Consider the following 17,753-nt stretch of genomic DNA (forward strand, 5'->3'; position numbering starts at 1 on the left):
AGAGGACATACTGTAGTGCCGACGAGTATTCTAAAACAAATCTGGGGCAATCACCAACAAGACCCGGGTACATGCTGCAACATTTCAGTGACATTTCTGCAGACAGACTAATGGCCCATCGGATTAACAGCGGGGGTCCCTAGCAGTCCCATTCAAACTGAATGGGAGTGCCAGGGACCCCTGCTGGGTTAATCCACTGGGCCATTAGTCTCTGCATAAATGTCACTGAAATGTTTGCAGTATGTACCCTGCATGTACCGGAGTCATTTTGGTGATAGCCCCAGTTTTTCCAAGGCAAGTTTTAGAATACTCGTCGGCGCACCTGTAGACAGCAACACATTGTCAAAGTCATCTAAAATACGTAATCCTGAAGATGTTTTATGGCAGTGGTGTGACTATAGCATGTTTTGGGGCAGAGGTTCCCAACTCCAGACCTCAATGACCACTAACTGGTTTTAATGATACCCCTGCTTGAGCACACGTGGTTCATTGAAAATGATTGGGCCACCTGTGCTAATGAGAGCATATCCTTAAAACCTGCACTGTTGGTGGTCCTTGTGGACTGGAGTTTTCAACCTCTGTCTTAGGACATCTTGCATACATTTCAATAAGATAGTTTTGTTTCACTAAGAAACTTTAGTATATGCAGTGGCACCTGCCATATCAACCCATACTGTCTGGCCATACCCTCCCATATTACATCTTCCAGACCATCGCTTAGTAAATCTTCCTCCGTGTCCTGTAACAGGATCACACATTGGGGACGTCTTCTGACATTGTTGTCCCAGTGCTCTCCTTTTTCCTGTTGGTCAAAGAACGCTTGTTTGGTGAACTGTTGGCTTTAAAGCTGCATTCCTTATAGATACCAACTAAATTCAGGTCAACCGCGTGCACATGACCAAAGCCAATCTTCTATGTCAGGGTTCACTAAGCTCCGATACTTGGTATCAAACATAACATGAATGGCATTTAAACAAGGATTATAGTGCAATAAGGACTTTGGTTAAATGTTGTAAGGGAACAATTTACAATGTAGGAAATGCCACCTATTTTGTCCCCTAAAGATCTAAAATATAGAAGCAGAAATGTCAATACTGTATATGTTGTCCGAGACTGTATCTTCTAGCAGTATTCTCACTGGTAAAAAAAACATTAACAAACTGCCTTTCTCTTCTGTAGGAATTTACAAGCTCAGGATCAGCAAACTCCGATACCAGCAAAGTATCGGGCAGTCTGGAAACCAAATACAAGTGGTCAGAATATGGTCTAACATTCACAGAGAAGTGGAACACGGACAACACGTTGGGCACAGAGATTTCTGTAGAAAACCAGGTAATAATTACAAGGAAACATGAATTACTCTTCTAACCTACATGTACCACTGATTTGTTTCTATACAATGTAAATGCGACTGGCTAATTTCTTTTCTGTTCAGCTTGCTCAAGGACTGAAGTTGACCCTTGACTCTTCGTTCTCACCTAACACTGGGTAAGAAGTGAATATGTTTGATTGCCTGCAAAAAGGGAGTTTGTGTCTGTGTTTGCTGCAAAATGTGTATTGATTTACAAGATTATGGCCCATATATATCAAGTAATGTTCTGCCATAAGACGCCTTCCGATGCTGAGACTATTCCAGCACCAAGAGGTGTCTTATGATGGAAGACTGCTGGCTAAGTATGGTCCTTTATATCAACAATTTTTAGTAACCTTATGGTCTATGTATCAAGGTACAAATGGCGCAATTCTGGGGAAGAACATCTGTCTCTGTGTCTGTCTCTGTCTGTCTCTCTGTCTGTCTGTCTCTGTGTCTGTCTGTCTCTGTGTCTGTCTGTCTCTCTGTCTGTCTCTGTGTCTGCCTCTCTGTCTCTGTTTGTGTCTGCGTCTCTGTCTGTGTCTGCCTCTCTGTCTCTGTCTGTGTCTGCCTCTCTGTCTCTGTCTGTGTCTGCCTCTCTGTCTCTGTCTGCCTCTCTGTCTCTGTCTGTGTCTGCCTCTCTGTCTCTGTCTGTGTCTGCCTCTGTGTCTCTGTGTCTCTCTCTGTCTCTGTGTCTCTCTCTGTCTCTGTGTCTCTCTCTGTCTCTATCTGTCTCTATCATCCCAGTATATGTATCGTGCAGTTTGCACTATAAAAGTGAAGCAAAATATGTCTGTGGTTTATGAAATTGCAGCAAACCTGCACCATTGATATGTTTATAAGCGTTGCTTATTTTGGTAAAGACGTCTCAGAACATCGAATGCTAAAGTAACACACACTATAGTGCAGAAAAGAGTGAAAAAAACAGGCGCTACTTCGTGAATGAAATTAATGTGGAATATAATAGAAAGGTGGTACAGATAGGATTAATAATCCAACCCCTTGCTCAAACCTCACTGGTGGGACCTGTGTCACGGGTTCCAAGGGTTAAGTATTGCTCAAAACATCCAGGGGGAGCATGTGGGGAGATAAGAGAACAATATACAATTTAAGTGCAGACGTCTGGTGTTATATGGTTATAAAGGCTATGTCTTGGCTCTTATGGTTGATCTACTCACAGGAGCAAGGTGATATATTGAGCAGTTGGCAAATTGGGTTGCCACCCTTGAAGATGTCTGTGGATAGTACCCCCCTAACGATTCTCCGTCAGCAGAGTATACATAGATAGAGGGAAAAGACTACATAGTGCGATCAATATGATATTTTATATTTGAAAAACACAATAAAAATGCGCACTTACAATTTGCACAAAAGTTAAAAGCATGTATCACAAATTGTGAATGGAGGATCTCCCGAAACAGCTCACCGCCTCCTTCAGGTCACTTCGAAGCCGAGACACAGTTTGACGGGCGCGCAGAAGGAAGCTCCGGTCCAGGACGCAGAGCAGCAGAAGCCAGCAGACTGACCTGAAGGAGGCGGTGAGCTGTTTCGGGAGATCCTCCATTCACAATTTGTGATACATGCTTTTAACTTTTGTGCAAATTGTAAGTGCGCATTTTTATTGTGTTTTTCAAATATAAAATATCATATTGATCGCACTATGTAGTCTTTTCCCTCTATCTATGTATACTCTGCTGACGGAGAATCGTTAGGGGGGTACTATCCACAGACATCTTCAAGGGTGGCAACCCAATTTGCCAACTGCTCAATATATCACCTTGCTCCTGTGAGTAGATCAACCATAAGAGCCAAGACATAGCCTTTATAACCATATAACACCAGACGTCTGCACTTAAATTGTATATTGTTCTCTTATCTCCCCACATGCTCCCCCTGGATGTTTTGAGCAAAGTAACACACACACCACCTTCCAAAAATATCTGGAGCCCCTTGGGAAGGAAGCAGAATTCTTTTAGAATACAGGTAGAAAATAACAAAGGCAGTCGTATTTCTCCATACAGTACCTGATTATTGCACATATGATCTGGAATAACTTGACATGCTGCATTGCAAGTATTGGCTCACTTAGCAGAACTTGAAGAAGTTTGTGTGGTTCATATCTAGTATCTGAGACCAGATATGCATGGAGTTGGTTTGAATGATGAGATACACTTCTTTTTCTCCATTTTTTCTTCTTCTGTTTTTCTCCTTTTCCTCTTCCCTAGTTGCACAATTCCCACCCCACTGAACTTCACCACACACAGCTTGGCATGGGGAAACCCCTTGGTACTAGCGCCTTTGGTGACTGCTAAAGCATGAGCAATAGAATGTATGTCTCTTCTGTAGATGATACCTGGCATTGGAAGGCTGTATATATAATGTATACATTGCAGTGATGCATTGCTAAATATTTAACTATTTGTATACAATTCCATCAAAAGTGGGCTTAACGCAGCAATATGTGCTGCTTTTTTTTTATTTTTGGCAATCTTTTTATTTTACCTAAAATGGGGTGTCCAGTCTCCAAACCCCTGAGATTCCCAGGTTGCCTAGATAAGTACTTTTACATGGTGAGGACAAAATGGCTGCCGTGATTAGCCTTGCTGCGGCTGTCTATAAAGCTGCTACATCAGGAAATGCTTATTCCTATTCTATCTTGGAGTTCTAGGATAACCATGTCTGAGAGGAAACTATACATTGTTATGTAGACAATTATACACATGGAAAAATGTACCACTGGGCATATTCTTTTTGCACAACTCTTTCTAAATTGCTGTACAATTTCCCAGGGATACAGTATAATTTGCATCAAATTTGTATGCAACAATGCAAATCGTTTATGGTAGATTCTGTCACACTCTGGTGATCCCTTCAGCGGAAAGATCAGGACAATAACTTGCTAGCGCACTGATACAAGAATAGGAATTTCAATTATAGTATACATCGCTTAACAGCTGTATGGTAACGTTTGTAACTTGTCTATTTGTATTTTCTGTCACTATCATTAGCATATCACTCGAGGGGGTTCTCAATATGCTCATATAATTATTATCCCATCAAACGTCTTGCCATTATTTTGCCCCTACTTGTCAAGCTTTTATTTACTTTATGTAGCCCTATTTCACCTTACAAACTTCTCCGCTGTATACAATGTAATATATTCTTGCATATAATTTTGCAGAGGAAACTTTTCTATAGCTTTCCACCAGCGTTAATCCATCCTCTCCCAACGCTTTGCTGTATAAGTGGCACTTCCTCCATCATCTCTTATTGTCACCAGTTAATGTACTTGTCAGCAGCAGATGGTCTTTGACTTCTCACACATGCACAGTTATACACTTTGCATTGTGCAGTCTCATTGTATCTTTTTTGTGTCCCAATACACTGCCTATAAACAGGCATACCCCACATTAATGTACGCAATGGGTCCAGAGTATGTATGTAAAGCGAAAATGTACTTAAAGTGAAGCACTACCATTTTTCCACTTATCAATGCATGTACTGTACTGCAATCGTCATATACAGTACATGCATAACTGATGTAAATAACGCATTTGTAACAGGCTCTATAGTCTCCCCGCTTGCACACCGCTTCGGTACAGGTAAGGAGCCGGTATTGCTGTTCAGGACGTGCTGACAGGCGCATGCGCGAGCTGCCGTTTGCCTACTGGGCGATATGTACTTACTCGCGAGTGTACTTAAAGTGAGTGTCCTTAAACCGGGCTACAGTATGCCTGTAGTAAGCTCTTCAGAACAGACACCATCTACTTTTTGTTTTTCATTCATGTCTATAGCACTTACATTATTATTGATCTTGTATTTTCTTGTTGAGCCAATGACTTTTATTTTGTATTGCACCAAGAACACTTCTTGTACTTGCACCTCATACTTACTGGACTTACTCAGCATTTTGGTTTTGCTTTCTTTAGATGTTGGCCTGTAAAAATGTTACATGTACAGTACTGTATCAATCATTGTGTTTTCTTTCCATTGGTTTAGCATTCTAGACTCCATAGTGATTGCATGCCTTCTCCTTAACATCAACTAAAGTGTTTTCCTGTACATGAAATAACATTCTATTGTGTATTATAAAGAATATCTTGACTTTATAATGCATAGTATGCGGTTGCTATTTCCACTTATTACAGTACATTGTCTCCGTTGAAAAAGAGATTTTATATGTTTTCTTGGACTATTCAGAAAGAAGAACGCAAAAATTAAGAGTGCATACAAACGAGAGCACCTTAACCTAGGCTGTGACATGGATTTTGATATCGCTGGCCCCTCTGTACGTGGAGCTGTGGTATTTGGCTATGAGGGCTGGTTAGCTGGCTACCAAATGACTTTTGAATCCGCAAAGTCCAGAGTCTCCCAAAGCAACTTTGCAGTTGGCTATAAAACCGATGAATTCCAGCTACATACCAATGTGTAAGTAAAAATAACTAAATGATGGGAAGAAGGGATTTGCATTCATCTTTACATTTTGGTATGTGAATGCATAGATTTGTTGTGTAAGTCAAATTTAAATAGATATCTTGGTTTGCAATCACACAGAGAAGTATGACTGAAAATGGTTATTGAGACCAGATTCAGAAATCATTTTAACTGGACCAATTTACACCTGACGGGTTCATTAGTAGTGTGCTCTTTTTACTACTTCTGTTACTGGTAATATTGTTGAAATGCCCTACGTGTCGTCTTACGAGACTGTCCTACCCCACCACTGAACTGTCTGAGCTCCACCTGCCACATTCTTCTCTTGCTGACAACATATCACATTGGTCCTGGTATTGCTAGAATAGAATGTTGAAAGGATCAACTTAAAGAAAAATAGGCATTCTGTAATAATAATAATAATGCAAAACGTTAGTTTACGCCAGCAGTTCCAAATCTCATTTTTATTCTGTACCACCATATTAAAGCAAAACATGTACAACCAGTCATGTTTATGCTATTATTATACCTACATTTACTTTTGTTCATTGGTTATATATAATGAATCCTGTTCAAATATGACATATATTTACCAGGCGGTGATATTCCATAAGACAATGTGCCGGAAGTGAATTAGCTGTAATGTCTTCTAGCACTTAAATACTGGTGGTCATTGTCCTTGTATTGTCAATGCATCCCATTCAAATCACAGCCTGGCTCTAGTGGGATCACCACTTTGTATACAATTGTTTTGACAATTGTGAGAACGAGTGGTCCATACGCCCCTGTTTTTTGATGTTTCGTGCTATGGAATATGTTGGCGCTTTACAAATAACTGATAATATATGTTCAGCATGCTGCTGGTTTTTACTATACCCTGTATATATAATACATTGCTTACTGCAACTTTTCTGGTGGGTCTTTAAATGTTGCAATGTTTTGGCTCATATAAGGTCATTTAAACACTTGACTACCCCATGCACTCTTCATGTGCTATATGTGTAGGATGATTTTTAGTTCAAAGCATTGCTGGAAGGGTTGTAACACCTTGTGCTCCTGCCTCTATTGCAATGAAAAAGAAAAGTATTTAAGGCTTCTTAACATGATCTGTTATTTAATCTCAATAGCACATTTTAGTTTCACTTCGGGGAGTGAAGGGCACTGCAATAAAGGTTTTTGTTTTGACTTTTTTTTTTATTTTTATTTAATACAACTTAGTAATTTACACTGTGATAAAGTTTTGTTCACCTACCTTGTGTCTTGGAAATTGAAATATGCGATTCTTATTCCTGCTCTATTGAGATGTGATGTGTTACCAACAGGAACGATGGTACAGAGTTTGGAGGATCTGTATATCAGAAGGTAAATGATAAATTGGAAACCGCCATCAACCTGGCATGGACAGCGGGAAATAGCAACACTCGTTTTGGAATAGCAGCAAAATATCAGATTGATTCTGATGCTTCTTTCTCTGTAAGTATAAACCAAGCAAGTACCTCTAAATTTCAACAGAGGGCAGCAAAAACAGAAAATACTTCAGTGTGCATATTATATTTTTTCACTCGTGTTCCCCAAGCCTGCCCAGTCTCTAAAATGTCCAGCAAACCAGTATTTGTCAACCAAGGTGCCCGTGCCCCTCCTCCTCCTCTCCCCCATGATAAACAACATCCGGCTGCTCAGCTGGTGTATCCTGGGCTGTCTGGAAACTGAGAGGTTGTGACTCTCCTCAGCCCGACACAGAGGAGAAAGAGAGAGGAAAGGCGGCTCGCAGCCTCCCTGCTGTGAATGGGGAGTGTGTGATAAAGGTGATGTGTGCTATGTGAGAAGGGTGGTGGTTTGAGAAAAAGCGTGAGTGTGCTCTGCGATGGGGTTGGAATGTGTGGGTGTGTGAGTGTAAGAAGGGTGGAGTGTGTGAGTGTAAGGCCGCGACTATAGTGGCACGTGCGCGTATGACGTCGCGCGCGCAGGGCACGCGAGCAAAAGATGCACTAGCCCTTGCGATGTCGCACGCGACGGACGGGGATAATTATTATTTATAGAACATACAGAAGATAATGCAGTCACTGCTGAGTACACAGGAATTCCAGCAATGGGACTTGGGACATGGGAAAGGGGCAGAGGGGTTATAGGCTACTGCAACAAAGCGCTAAATAAGTGAACTCATAAGTTGGAAGCTCGGTCATACGTGTAGTGCATCTCGCATCCGGGTAACAGTCTTTGCATACTTGCAAAATCGGATAAAAACAACTCGATAAAAGATAATAAAGATATCTTGCAAAGGCAGATAATCCTCACACAAATAACCAAATGAATGTACAAGATATTGGTTGATCCAAGTACGTGACGCGTCTGTCGAGCTGCAAAAACGAATTAATTATGTCTACTCTGTAATCTGTTGCTCCGTAGAGCTTGATCGCGCACACGTCACGCGCACTGTGTCGCGCTTCAATTGGTCTACTATCTTAATTTGTTTTCTGGCGTCGCGGTCACCCGCGCCTCCACTATAATCGCAGCCTAAGGAGGGGTGAGTGTGGAGTGTGACCGAGAAGAATTGCGTGCAGTCTGATGAGCAGGGGTGTCCCGAGATTTAAAATCTTCCAGGGGTGCCCTTGCTAAACAAAATGTTGACAACCACTGGTTTAAACAGTTTATAGGACGATGTAATATTGGGTGTTAAGAAGCTACAGAAAACCAATTGATCAATTTTTTTTCTATCAACCAACAAAATCAGAAATTAGGAGAAGGCCTAGTGATATGTAATATATGTTGACAAGGAAAATAAATGCAGGTCATATTCATTTTTGTGAAGCAGCACAACACTAAGACCTCAAATTTTGACTTTGAAGTACTGTACAGTATTTAGTTGCTTTGTTCAGTTTATACCGGGGGGGGAGGTGGCGGTTACAGAGGCCCGCACTCTTCCCGAAGGCATGCGGCGAAGGCCACTTTACCTTGACTCCGGCAGCTTCTGGCGTCGTGTTGCTATGGCAATGCGGCGTCACGTGATGTCGCATTGCCATGGCAACATGATGTCAGAACGCCAGAAACAAGGTGAGCAGGGGAGGAGAGCCGACAGGGGAAAATGTTTGCGCTCCCCTGGGATATCGCACCAGATCTGGCGTTATCTGCTATTTAAGTAAATGGCAGTTAACGCCGTATCTGTAGCATTGCACCCTCTGTGAATCCCCGTATGGAGTGTTAGTGACTGTGACATACGTTATGTGTCAATGGGCCTGAGGGCTGCAAAGAAGGTACTGTATGAAGGTATGCGAGGGTCTTCTACCGGTGGGATGAATGATCTGGAATGGACTGCTGCTTTATTATATGGTCATCCTTTATTTTTGTATTGTCAAACGCATTATGTAACATTTGTATTTCTAACAAACCGTATATGCAATACTTCCTAAAAATGAAATTTATATTGCAGGCTAAAGTGAACAACTCAAGTCTGATAGGATTAGGATATACTCAGACTCTAAAGCCTGGTAAGTTTTTATATTTAGAAATGATCTTTGTAGTATGTATGTATAGCCAATAAAGAATATCACTTGTGAGCACATTCACATGTCTTAGACAGGTCTGCAACCATGCCTTTCACCATTATCACCTAGCACAGCGGTGCGCAAACTGGGGGACTGACTGCAGGGGGGGCGCAGGGTTTACAGAGGCCCTGCGCGCTTCCTGAAGGCACTGAAATTGAGTGCAGGAGGAGCGGCGAAGGCCTCTGTAAACCTCACTTACACCCGTTTTTCGCCATTATCACCTAGCATACATGCTTTAAACACAGCTTTTAAACATAGCCTGGGATGTGATGCAAAGCCAATAAACCCACTCACAGACAGACGGTTTCGACCTTGTGGGTATCATCAGTGTGAGGTTGGTTGTACTGCAAAGCCAGTTTTTAGTCACCTTTTCACCCACCATAACATAAAAAAAATATCTATATCTATATAGGAAATAGCCGTGTTAGTCCAGTTACGATAGTGCAGAATAAATTAGTTCTTCAGTATTAGGTGATAACTTTTTTTTATTTGGACTAGTAATTTGTCATAGGACAAGCTTTCGAGAGTTCTCCTCTCTACTTCAGGTCAGCAATACTGATATACAAAGGTTTCCATGACTTAGACAGGGATTGGGGGGGGGGGGGAGGGAAGAATGTAGAACAGAGATGTATATGAGGTAGGGAAGGCACTGGAAGGGTGTTAAAACAGAGATAAGGAAGGTGAGAATTGGGGATGGCGGGCTGTACATCCACAGTAGCACAGGGGGGAGGAGGATCTTGGGGGGGGGGGGGAGTATAGGATGGCACAATGGCAGGGAGGACCATTACAACAAATTATGATAGTGTGTGAGAAACCCATGTCTGCATTAAGTCCACTTGTTTTGGTGTCAACGAGTCTTATCATTCTGAGCGCAAATGTTTTCCATTCGTGGGTACGTTTGAACATTCCATTGAGGATTTAGATTTTTAAATCATTTGTGGAATGATCTGGTAGTGAGAAATTATGTCCCACAGGTGAGCAGTATCTTCCTTCTTCGAGGTGGAGTATAGAGTGTCTGTGCATATTCATTCTGCCTTGAAGTTTTTGGCTGGTTTCCCCAATGTAGCATCCTCGGTCACATTTGTTGCATTGAATCATATAAACCATATTCCTGGATGTGCAGCAGAATGATCCTTTAACATTGGGTGTTCCATTGTGACTGGCTGTGGGATCTTGGCATATATGTTTGCAGATTTTGCATCGTGTGTTGTTGCACGGTTTTGTGCCATTATCAGTGTCTTTAAGTTCGTTGTGAAGTTTTCTGTAGACTCATTTCTGTTTGAGGTTTGGTGGTTGCCGGAAAGTAAGAATGGAAGGTTTGGGAAAGATTTCTTTTAATGTTACATCCTCTTCCAGCATGGGTTGCAGATATTTGATTATTTTTCTTTTCCCTCTAGGGTAGGGTTGTATGTGTTCACTAGTGGTATGCGTGTGGTAGGTTCTTTCTGTCTGTATTGTAGCAGGTGTTCTCGTGGGGCTTTTAGTGCAGAGGTAATAGTTCTGGCAATTGTCTTTGGTTTGTATCCCTTCTGTCTGAACGATTCAGTCAGGGTTGTGAGATGCCTGTTACTGTCTTCAGTGTCAGAGCATATGCGGTGGTGTTTTATAGCCTGGCTGTGTATGATACCTTGTTTTGTATGAGTGGGATGGAAGCTGGCGTTGTGGAGGTAACTGCATCTGTCTGTAGGTTTCTTGTATAGAGATGTGTGTAGTTTGCCATCTTTCAGTGTTACTGTAGTATCTAGAAAGTTTACTAGGTTTGCAGAATAATCCATTTTGAGTTTAATTAATAGATGAAATGAGTTCAGGGAGTCGTGGAATTGTTGTAGGTTTTCTTCACCCTCTGTCCATATTATAAACAGGTCATCAATGTATCTGTAGAGTTTGTGAGGACATGTAGTTATGAATCTTTGTTCAAGATTTCCCATGAAGATTGGCATATTGCAGTGCCATCTTGGTACCCATTGCAGTCCCCATTAGTTGTAGGTACATTTCCTTGTTGAAGCTGAAGTAGTTGTGTGTGAGGATGTATTCTATCAGTTTGGTAATTACATCAGCGCTGTATTTCTGATCCAGGGGAAATGTTGTAAGGAATTGCAAGCATGCCTCAATACCATCCTTGTAGGGGATGTTGCTGTAAAGTGATTCTACATCCATGGTAACTAGCAGTGTGTTGGGTGGTAGTTGGTTGATGTTAAGGTTATTGAGAAAATCTGTGGTATCTTGTATGAAGCTGTTGGTGCTTCTGACTATAAAGGTTTGAGGATATTCTCCACTAAGCCTGATTATATACAGTTATGTGAAAAAGAAAGTACACCCTCTTTGAACTCTGGTTTTACATATCAGGACATAATAACAATCATCTGTTCCTTAGCAGGTCTTAAAATTGGGCAAATACAACCTCAGATGAACAACACATTACATATTACACCGTGCAATGATTTATTTAACAATGTTTTTATTTATTTTTTTGGTGGTTTGCAAATTTACCCTATTCCTTACCGGGGAATTCTGTGTGTAGCAGTAACTGATGAGGTTAATGTTATTCATAGCACCTGCTAATGTAAAGACAAGCCCTTCTCATGAGCGTTGTGTGTACTTTGGCTAGCAGATCTACTGCTAGCAGGATGTTTGTTTATGAGCTTATTGTGTGTATGTGTATATACACTTTCAGCTTCACGCAATTCTCTGTGCAAATAAAGTATTCCCGTGGCGGCCCAGCATCAGTGTTTTGTTATTGCTGGAGCCTGCTTGCTGCGGGTAGACAAGAGGTTGCTAAAGGGGTAGGATAAAGATATAAAACTCAGCAAATACAGAGTAGATTTTTATTTGAATTCTTATCTATATACATATCGAAGTGTGTGTGTGTGTGTGTGTGTGTGTGTGTGTGTGTGTATATGTATGTATATGTATGTATATGTATGTATGTATGTATGTATGTATTTATACTGTACACACTTTATTTTATTTATTTTTTTACTTAATTTATTAATCATACTATCTGCTCCCTTTGGTGTTGTAGTTGTCTGTCTGGAATACTGAATATATTACTATACCCAGTGCTTGACAAATCACCCAAAAATCTACTCGCCGAACCAAAAAATCTACTCGCCACCTAATCCCGCCCCCAACCCCGCCCCTAGTCCCGCCCCCAACCCCGCCCCCGCTTTAAAAAAAAATACATAAATTGAATAAATTCCCGAATAAGAACATTCGTTTTTGACATAAGTTTATTTATTGTATTACATTATACTACAATTAGTCCTTGTTACGTGTGTGTGTATGTGTGTGTGTGTGTGTGTGTGTGTGTGTATGTGTGTGTGTGTGTATGTGTGTGTGAGATTGAGTGTATGTGTGTATAAATGTCGGATCTAGAAAAAAAAGCCAGAAATGAATGACTAGTTTCCTGCACCCCTTAACCAGTGTCTGGATGCCCCCGCTTCACAATATTTAAAGCAGCAATCCCGCCTGGGATCTTACCTGATCCGCAGTCCCTCAATGTCCAGGTACCCTAATTCCCGCAATGTTTTACATTGGAGGGGATGTGTTTCCTACCTGTCTTCTGGGTTAGGGGGGGTTCCAATGTCTCCCGTGTGAAGCTTGAGTCAGATCTGGAAGAAAGCAGAATATAGGTTATTTCGGTGTAGTATAGGGCAGTTAAGATACACAGGGTAAATAAGATATCCAGATCCAGAGTGTGAGGCAGAGCGTCAGAGAGACAGAGAGGGGAGAGAGACAGAGAGGGGAGAGAGACAGAGAGGGGAGAGAGACAGAGAGGGGAGAGAGACAGAGAGGGGAGAGAGACAGAGAGGGGAGAGAGGCAGAGAGGGGAGAGAGGCAGAGAGGGGAGAGAGGCAGAGAGGGGAGAGAGGCAGAGAGGGGAGAGAGGCAGAGAGGGGAGAGAGGCAGAGAGGGGACAGAGGCAGAGAGGGGACAGAGGCAGAGAGGGGACAGAGGCAGAGAGAGGCAGAGAGGGGAGAGAGGCAGAGAGGGGAGAGAGGCAGAGAGGGGACAGAGGCAGAGAGGGGACAGAGGCAGAGAGGGGAGAGAGGCAGAGAGGGGAGAGAGGCAGAGAGGGGAGAGAGGCAGAAAGGGGAGAGAGGCAGAGAGGGGACAGAGGCAGAGAGGGGACAGAGGCAGAGAGGGGACAGACAGAGAGGGGACAGACAGAGAGGGGACAGACAGAGAGGGGAAAGACAGAGAGGGGAAAGACAGAGAGGGGAAAGACAGAGAAGGGGGAGAGAGACAGAGAGGGGGGAGAGACAGAGAGGGGGGAGAGAGAGAGACAGAGAGAGAGACAGAGAGGGGGGAGAGAGAGACAGAGAGGGGGGAGAGAGAGACAGAGAGGGGAGAGAGAGAGACAGAGAGGAGAGAGAGAGAGACAGAGAGGGGAGAGAGAGACAGAGAGGGGGTGGAGAGACAGAGAGGGGGGAGAGAGAGAGACAGAGAGGGGGGAGAGAGAGAGACAGAGAGGGGGGAGAGAGAGACAGAGAGGGGAGAGAGAGAGGGGAGAGAGACAGAGGGGGAGAGAGAGACAGAGGGGAGAGAGAGGGACAGAGAGGGGGTGGAGAGACAGAGAGGGGGTGGAGAGAGAGAGGGGTGGAGAGAGAGAGAGGGGTGGAGAGAGAGAGAGGGGTGGAGAGAGAGAGGGGGGAGAGAGACAGAGAGGGGGGAGAGAGACAGAGAGGGGGGAGAGAGACAGAGAGGGGGGAGAGAGAGAGGGTGGAGAGACGGGGGTAACTGACTGACGGGGGGGAGGCAACTGACTGACTGGGGGGGGTAACTGACTGACTGGGGGGGTGGGATGACTGACTGGGTGACTTTGACTGACTGGGTGACTGACTGGGTGGGGGGTGGACTGACTGGGTGGGGGGAAGACTGACTGGGTGGGGGGGATGACTGACTGGGTGGGGGGGAAGACTGACTGGGTGGGGGGGAAGACTGACTGGGTGGGGGGGGTGGGATGACTGACTGGGTGGGGGGTGGGATGACTGACTTGGTGACTGGGTGGGGGGGTGGGATGACTGACTTGGTGACTGGGTGGGGGGGTGGGATGACTGACTTGGTGACTTGGTGACTGGGTGGGGGGGTGGGATGACTGACAGGGTGACTTTTGACTGACTGGGGGAGTGGGGTGACTGACTGGGTGGGGGGGTGAGGTGACTTACTGGGTGACTGGGTGGGGGGGTGACTGACTGAGTGGGGGGTGACTGACTGAGTGGGGGGGGTGACTGACTGAGTGGGGGGGGTGGGGGAGTGACTGACTGAGTGGGGGGGTGACTGACTGAGTGGGGGGGTGACTGACTGACTGGGGGGGTGACTGACTGGGGGGGTGGGGGGGGTGACTGACTGGGGGATTACCTCTGGTGTCCTGCACACACACATTCTCTCTCATACCCATACACACACACAAACACAAATACTCCATCTCTCTCGCACACGCACACACACACACACACACACACACACACACACACACACACACACACAATCTCACAATCTCACAATCTCTCTCTCCCACACACACACACACAATCTCTCTCTCCCATACACACATATTCACACACACACACTCTCAATCTCTCTCTCATACCCATACACACACACGGGAAGGGCCGTGCACCGGAGGGGAGAAACACCCCGCTACTTCCTCCCGCCCCGCGCGAGCAACGGGAGCACCGAGGGGAGAGAATCACCGGAAACTGCAACATCTGCAGACCCGCGCGGGCAGCGGGAACACAGGAGAGGGAGGGGCGAAGAAACACCCCGGCCACTACGTGACCCGCGCGGGCAGGGGGAACAACGGAGGGGGGGCGAGAAACACCCCGGCCACTACGTGACTCGCGCTGGTAGCGGGAACACCGGAGGGGGGGGGCGAGAAACACCCCGGCCACTACGTGACTCGCGCTGGTAGCGGGAACACCGGAGGGGGGGGGGGGCGAGAAACACCCCGGCCACTACGTGACCCGCGCAGGGCAGCGGGAACACCGGAGGGGGGGGGGGGGCGAGAAACACCCCGGCCACTACGTGACCCGCGCGGGCAGGGGGAACAACGGAGGGGGGGCGAGAAACACCCCGGCCACTACGTGACCCGCGCGGGCAGCGGGAACACCGGGGGGGGGGGGGGGCGAGAAACACCCCGGCCACTACGTGACCCGCGCGGGCAGCGGGAACACCGGAGGGGGGGGGGGCGAGAAACACCCCGGCCACTACGTGACCCGCGCGGGCAGCGGGAACACCGGAGGGGGGGGGGCGAGAAACACCCCGGACAGTACAGTATGTGACCCGCGCGGACCGGAGGGGGGGGGGGGGAAACCCCCGGCTTTTACAGTATGTTCCGACCCGTGCGGGCAGCACCGGAGAGAGGGGGAAGGATGTACAGTATCAGTGTCTATAGTATATAAATATTTAAAGTGCATTAAATTCCCCCCACCTGAAGAATCTGTCCAAACTCCTCCATGACCGGATCAGTAAATTGTAAATTATAGGAGCTGACACAATTATACAGGAGGATATGAGGAGGAGGAGGAGGAGCAGCAGACACACACGCACTCAACCCCCTCCCCCCCATTACTTACCCGTGCAGAAAGGGCGGTTTGAAGTCCTGGCAACTCCATCCCACGTCACAGCCAATCAACTACGAATTTTTTTTTTTTTACGAACGGGATTTTTTTTTTGCAGAGCAGGGGAAAGGTTACTGGCCACGAGCCAATATCCGATCGCAGCTGGCGAGTTGGCGACCGGGTTTGTCGAGCACTGACTATACCTATAACCATCTCCTTTCTTGTTTATCCTGCAGGTATCAAACTGACACTATCTGCATTGCTCGATGGCAAGAACATCAATGCCGGAGGTCACAAACTGGGTCTAGGATTGGAATTTGAAGCATAAAACACCACATATACACACACACCATGTTTATTGTCCCGATGTTCTGCATAGCTGCCCTAAGAATCTAGTGTACCTTTTAATGTTCTGTGTCTGAGATGCAAATAACCCGCTGTGTCAATCGCAATCAATTTTCTGGTTAAAAAGACAATTAAGCTTCTAAAGTGTTATTTTCGGAGGGACAGAGCGTAAAAGAGACTTAAGGAATGGTCTTTGCTATGCCAGGCTAACTTTGGAATATTTCATAGCTGCTTGGTTACACAACGCTTGATTAAACGAGAAGGTACTTTTTTTTCCCACTGTAGTTCTATATTGATATGCAGTCGATAAACAATATTGCATAGAATTTTAGATTCTATCACTCCTTTCTTGCAGGCTGGGCTGGTACACATCACACTGCAATGTTTTGTCTCGGCTCTCCATTGACAAAGGTTAAAGCGTGCGATGTTTCTCATTAACAGTGTAGTTTGCCAGTGTGTGCACAAAAAGGGGCATTTAAGCCTGTTATTTCATGAACAGTTTGAGTCTTATCTGAATGTTGTTTAAGATACCACATGTTCATAGTACTCTCTTAGGTTTCATCACGTCTCCTATTTTAACAGGCAGAAAGAGACACTCATTTCACATCTTGTGGCTTCTCTTCCCTTGAACACAATACTGAAACGCTTAAATGACAGAGCCATATGCAAGGGGAGAGTCATTGTTCCTTGTAATCACATAATGGGATCACCTATAAAAAATCTCAAATGAGACATTTTGTTTGTTTTTTATTACCGTCATTTTTAAAAACAATTTTTTTAGCAATGTGACCGGTACATGTAGCGTCTTCCATCTTGTGAAACTAGAGTCCCCCGGTATGCTGAATGCAACATCACCTGAAATAAAACCTAAGTAAAGTATTGAACCTTTTTTCTCTGTCTGTTGTCATTTGGGGGGGGGGGGGGGGGTGGCTTGGGATGCTTAGGGGTCAATACAGATCTCACGCAGTCTCAATATAGATTAGGTGCGTATTGATTCATTCTTTTAATCCTCCATTGTGAGGTGTCTGGACAGTAGAAGGTCCAGCTAGACCATACAATACAATACGGTTATTAAACATAGGATTAAAATGGAGGCAAAGTGAAAACAAATCTGCACTGATATTATACTGAGGATGTACACGAGTCATTTATTTACGTGCTATTTAAGGCCGGTGATAATAGGATTGCAGTTTTGAGCTTTACCAAAATCTTTCCATCTAGTCCAGGCTGTCAAGACCTATTTGGCTATTATGCCTATAGATAAATATGTGGGTCCTAAAACGAGGTGAAAAAAGTAGTAAAAATACACACACAGTATATATTATTTACTGAAGGGACAGTTCAATATAATGGTTAGCAAAAATTCATTATTTTGTATGTCCTGTTAATAACTACAAAATTCCTGGCGCCCATCTTTATCATCAGCGCATATGCCCAGCCTGCGCGGGTCAGCACCCCTAACAAAAGTAATGCAACCTGAGTGGCCACCAAAACAGACATCTATGTAAACTCCCTTAT

General features: G+C 44.6%; 1 protein-coding gene across 1 annotated transcript in view; it reads left to right on the plus strand.

Moving 5' to 3' along the window:
- VDAC1 (voltage dependent anion channel 1) overlaps positions 1-17,124 on the plus strand; it is a 40,593-nt gene extending 23,469 nt beyond the window's left edge. Inside the window, exons 4-9 of the mRNA XM_075601179.1 lie at positions 1,180-1,332; positions 1,436-1,488; positions 5,552-5,779; positions 7,108-7,258; positions 9,213-9,270; positions 16,127-17,124. Of these exons, the coding sequence (XP_075457294.1) occupies positions 1,180-1,332; positions 1,436-1,488; positions 5,552-5,779; positions 7,108-7,258; positions 9,213-9,270; positions 16,127-16,218 (735 nt within the window). The 3' untranslated portion in view covers positions 16,219-17,124. The remainder of the gene's footprint in view (positions 1-1,179; positions 1,333-1,435; positions 1,489-5,551; positions 5,780-7,107; positions 7,259-9,212; positions 9,271-16,126) is intronic.
- Positions 17,125-17,753: the final 629 nt, after the last annotated feature.

Source organism: Ascaphus truei, chromosome 5 (genome assembly GCF_040206685.1).
Source record: "Ascaphus truei isolate aAscTru1 chromosome 5, aAscTru1.hap1, whole genome shotgun sequence".
In the NCBI taxonomy this organism is placed as follows: Eukaryota; Metazoa; Chordata; class Amphibia; order Anura; family Ascaphidae; genus Ascaphus; species Ascaphus truei.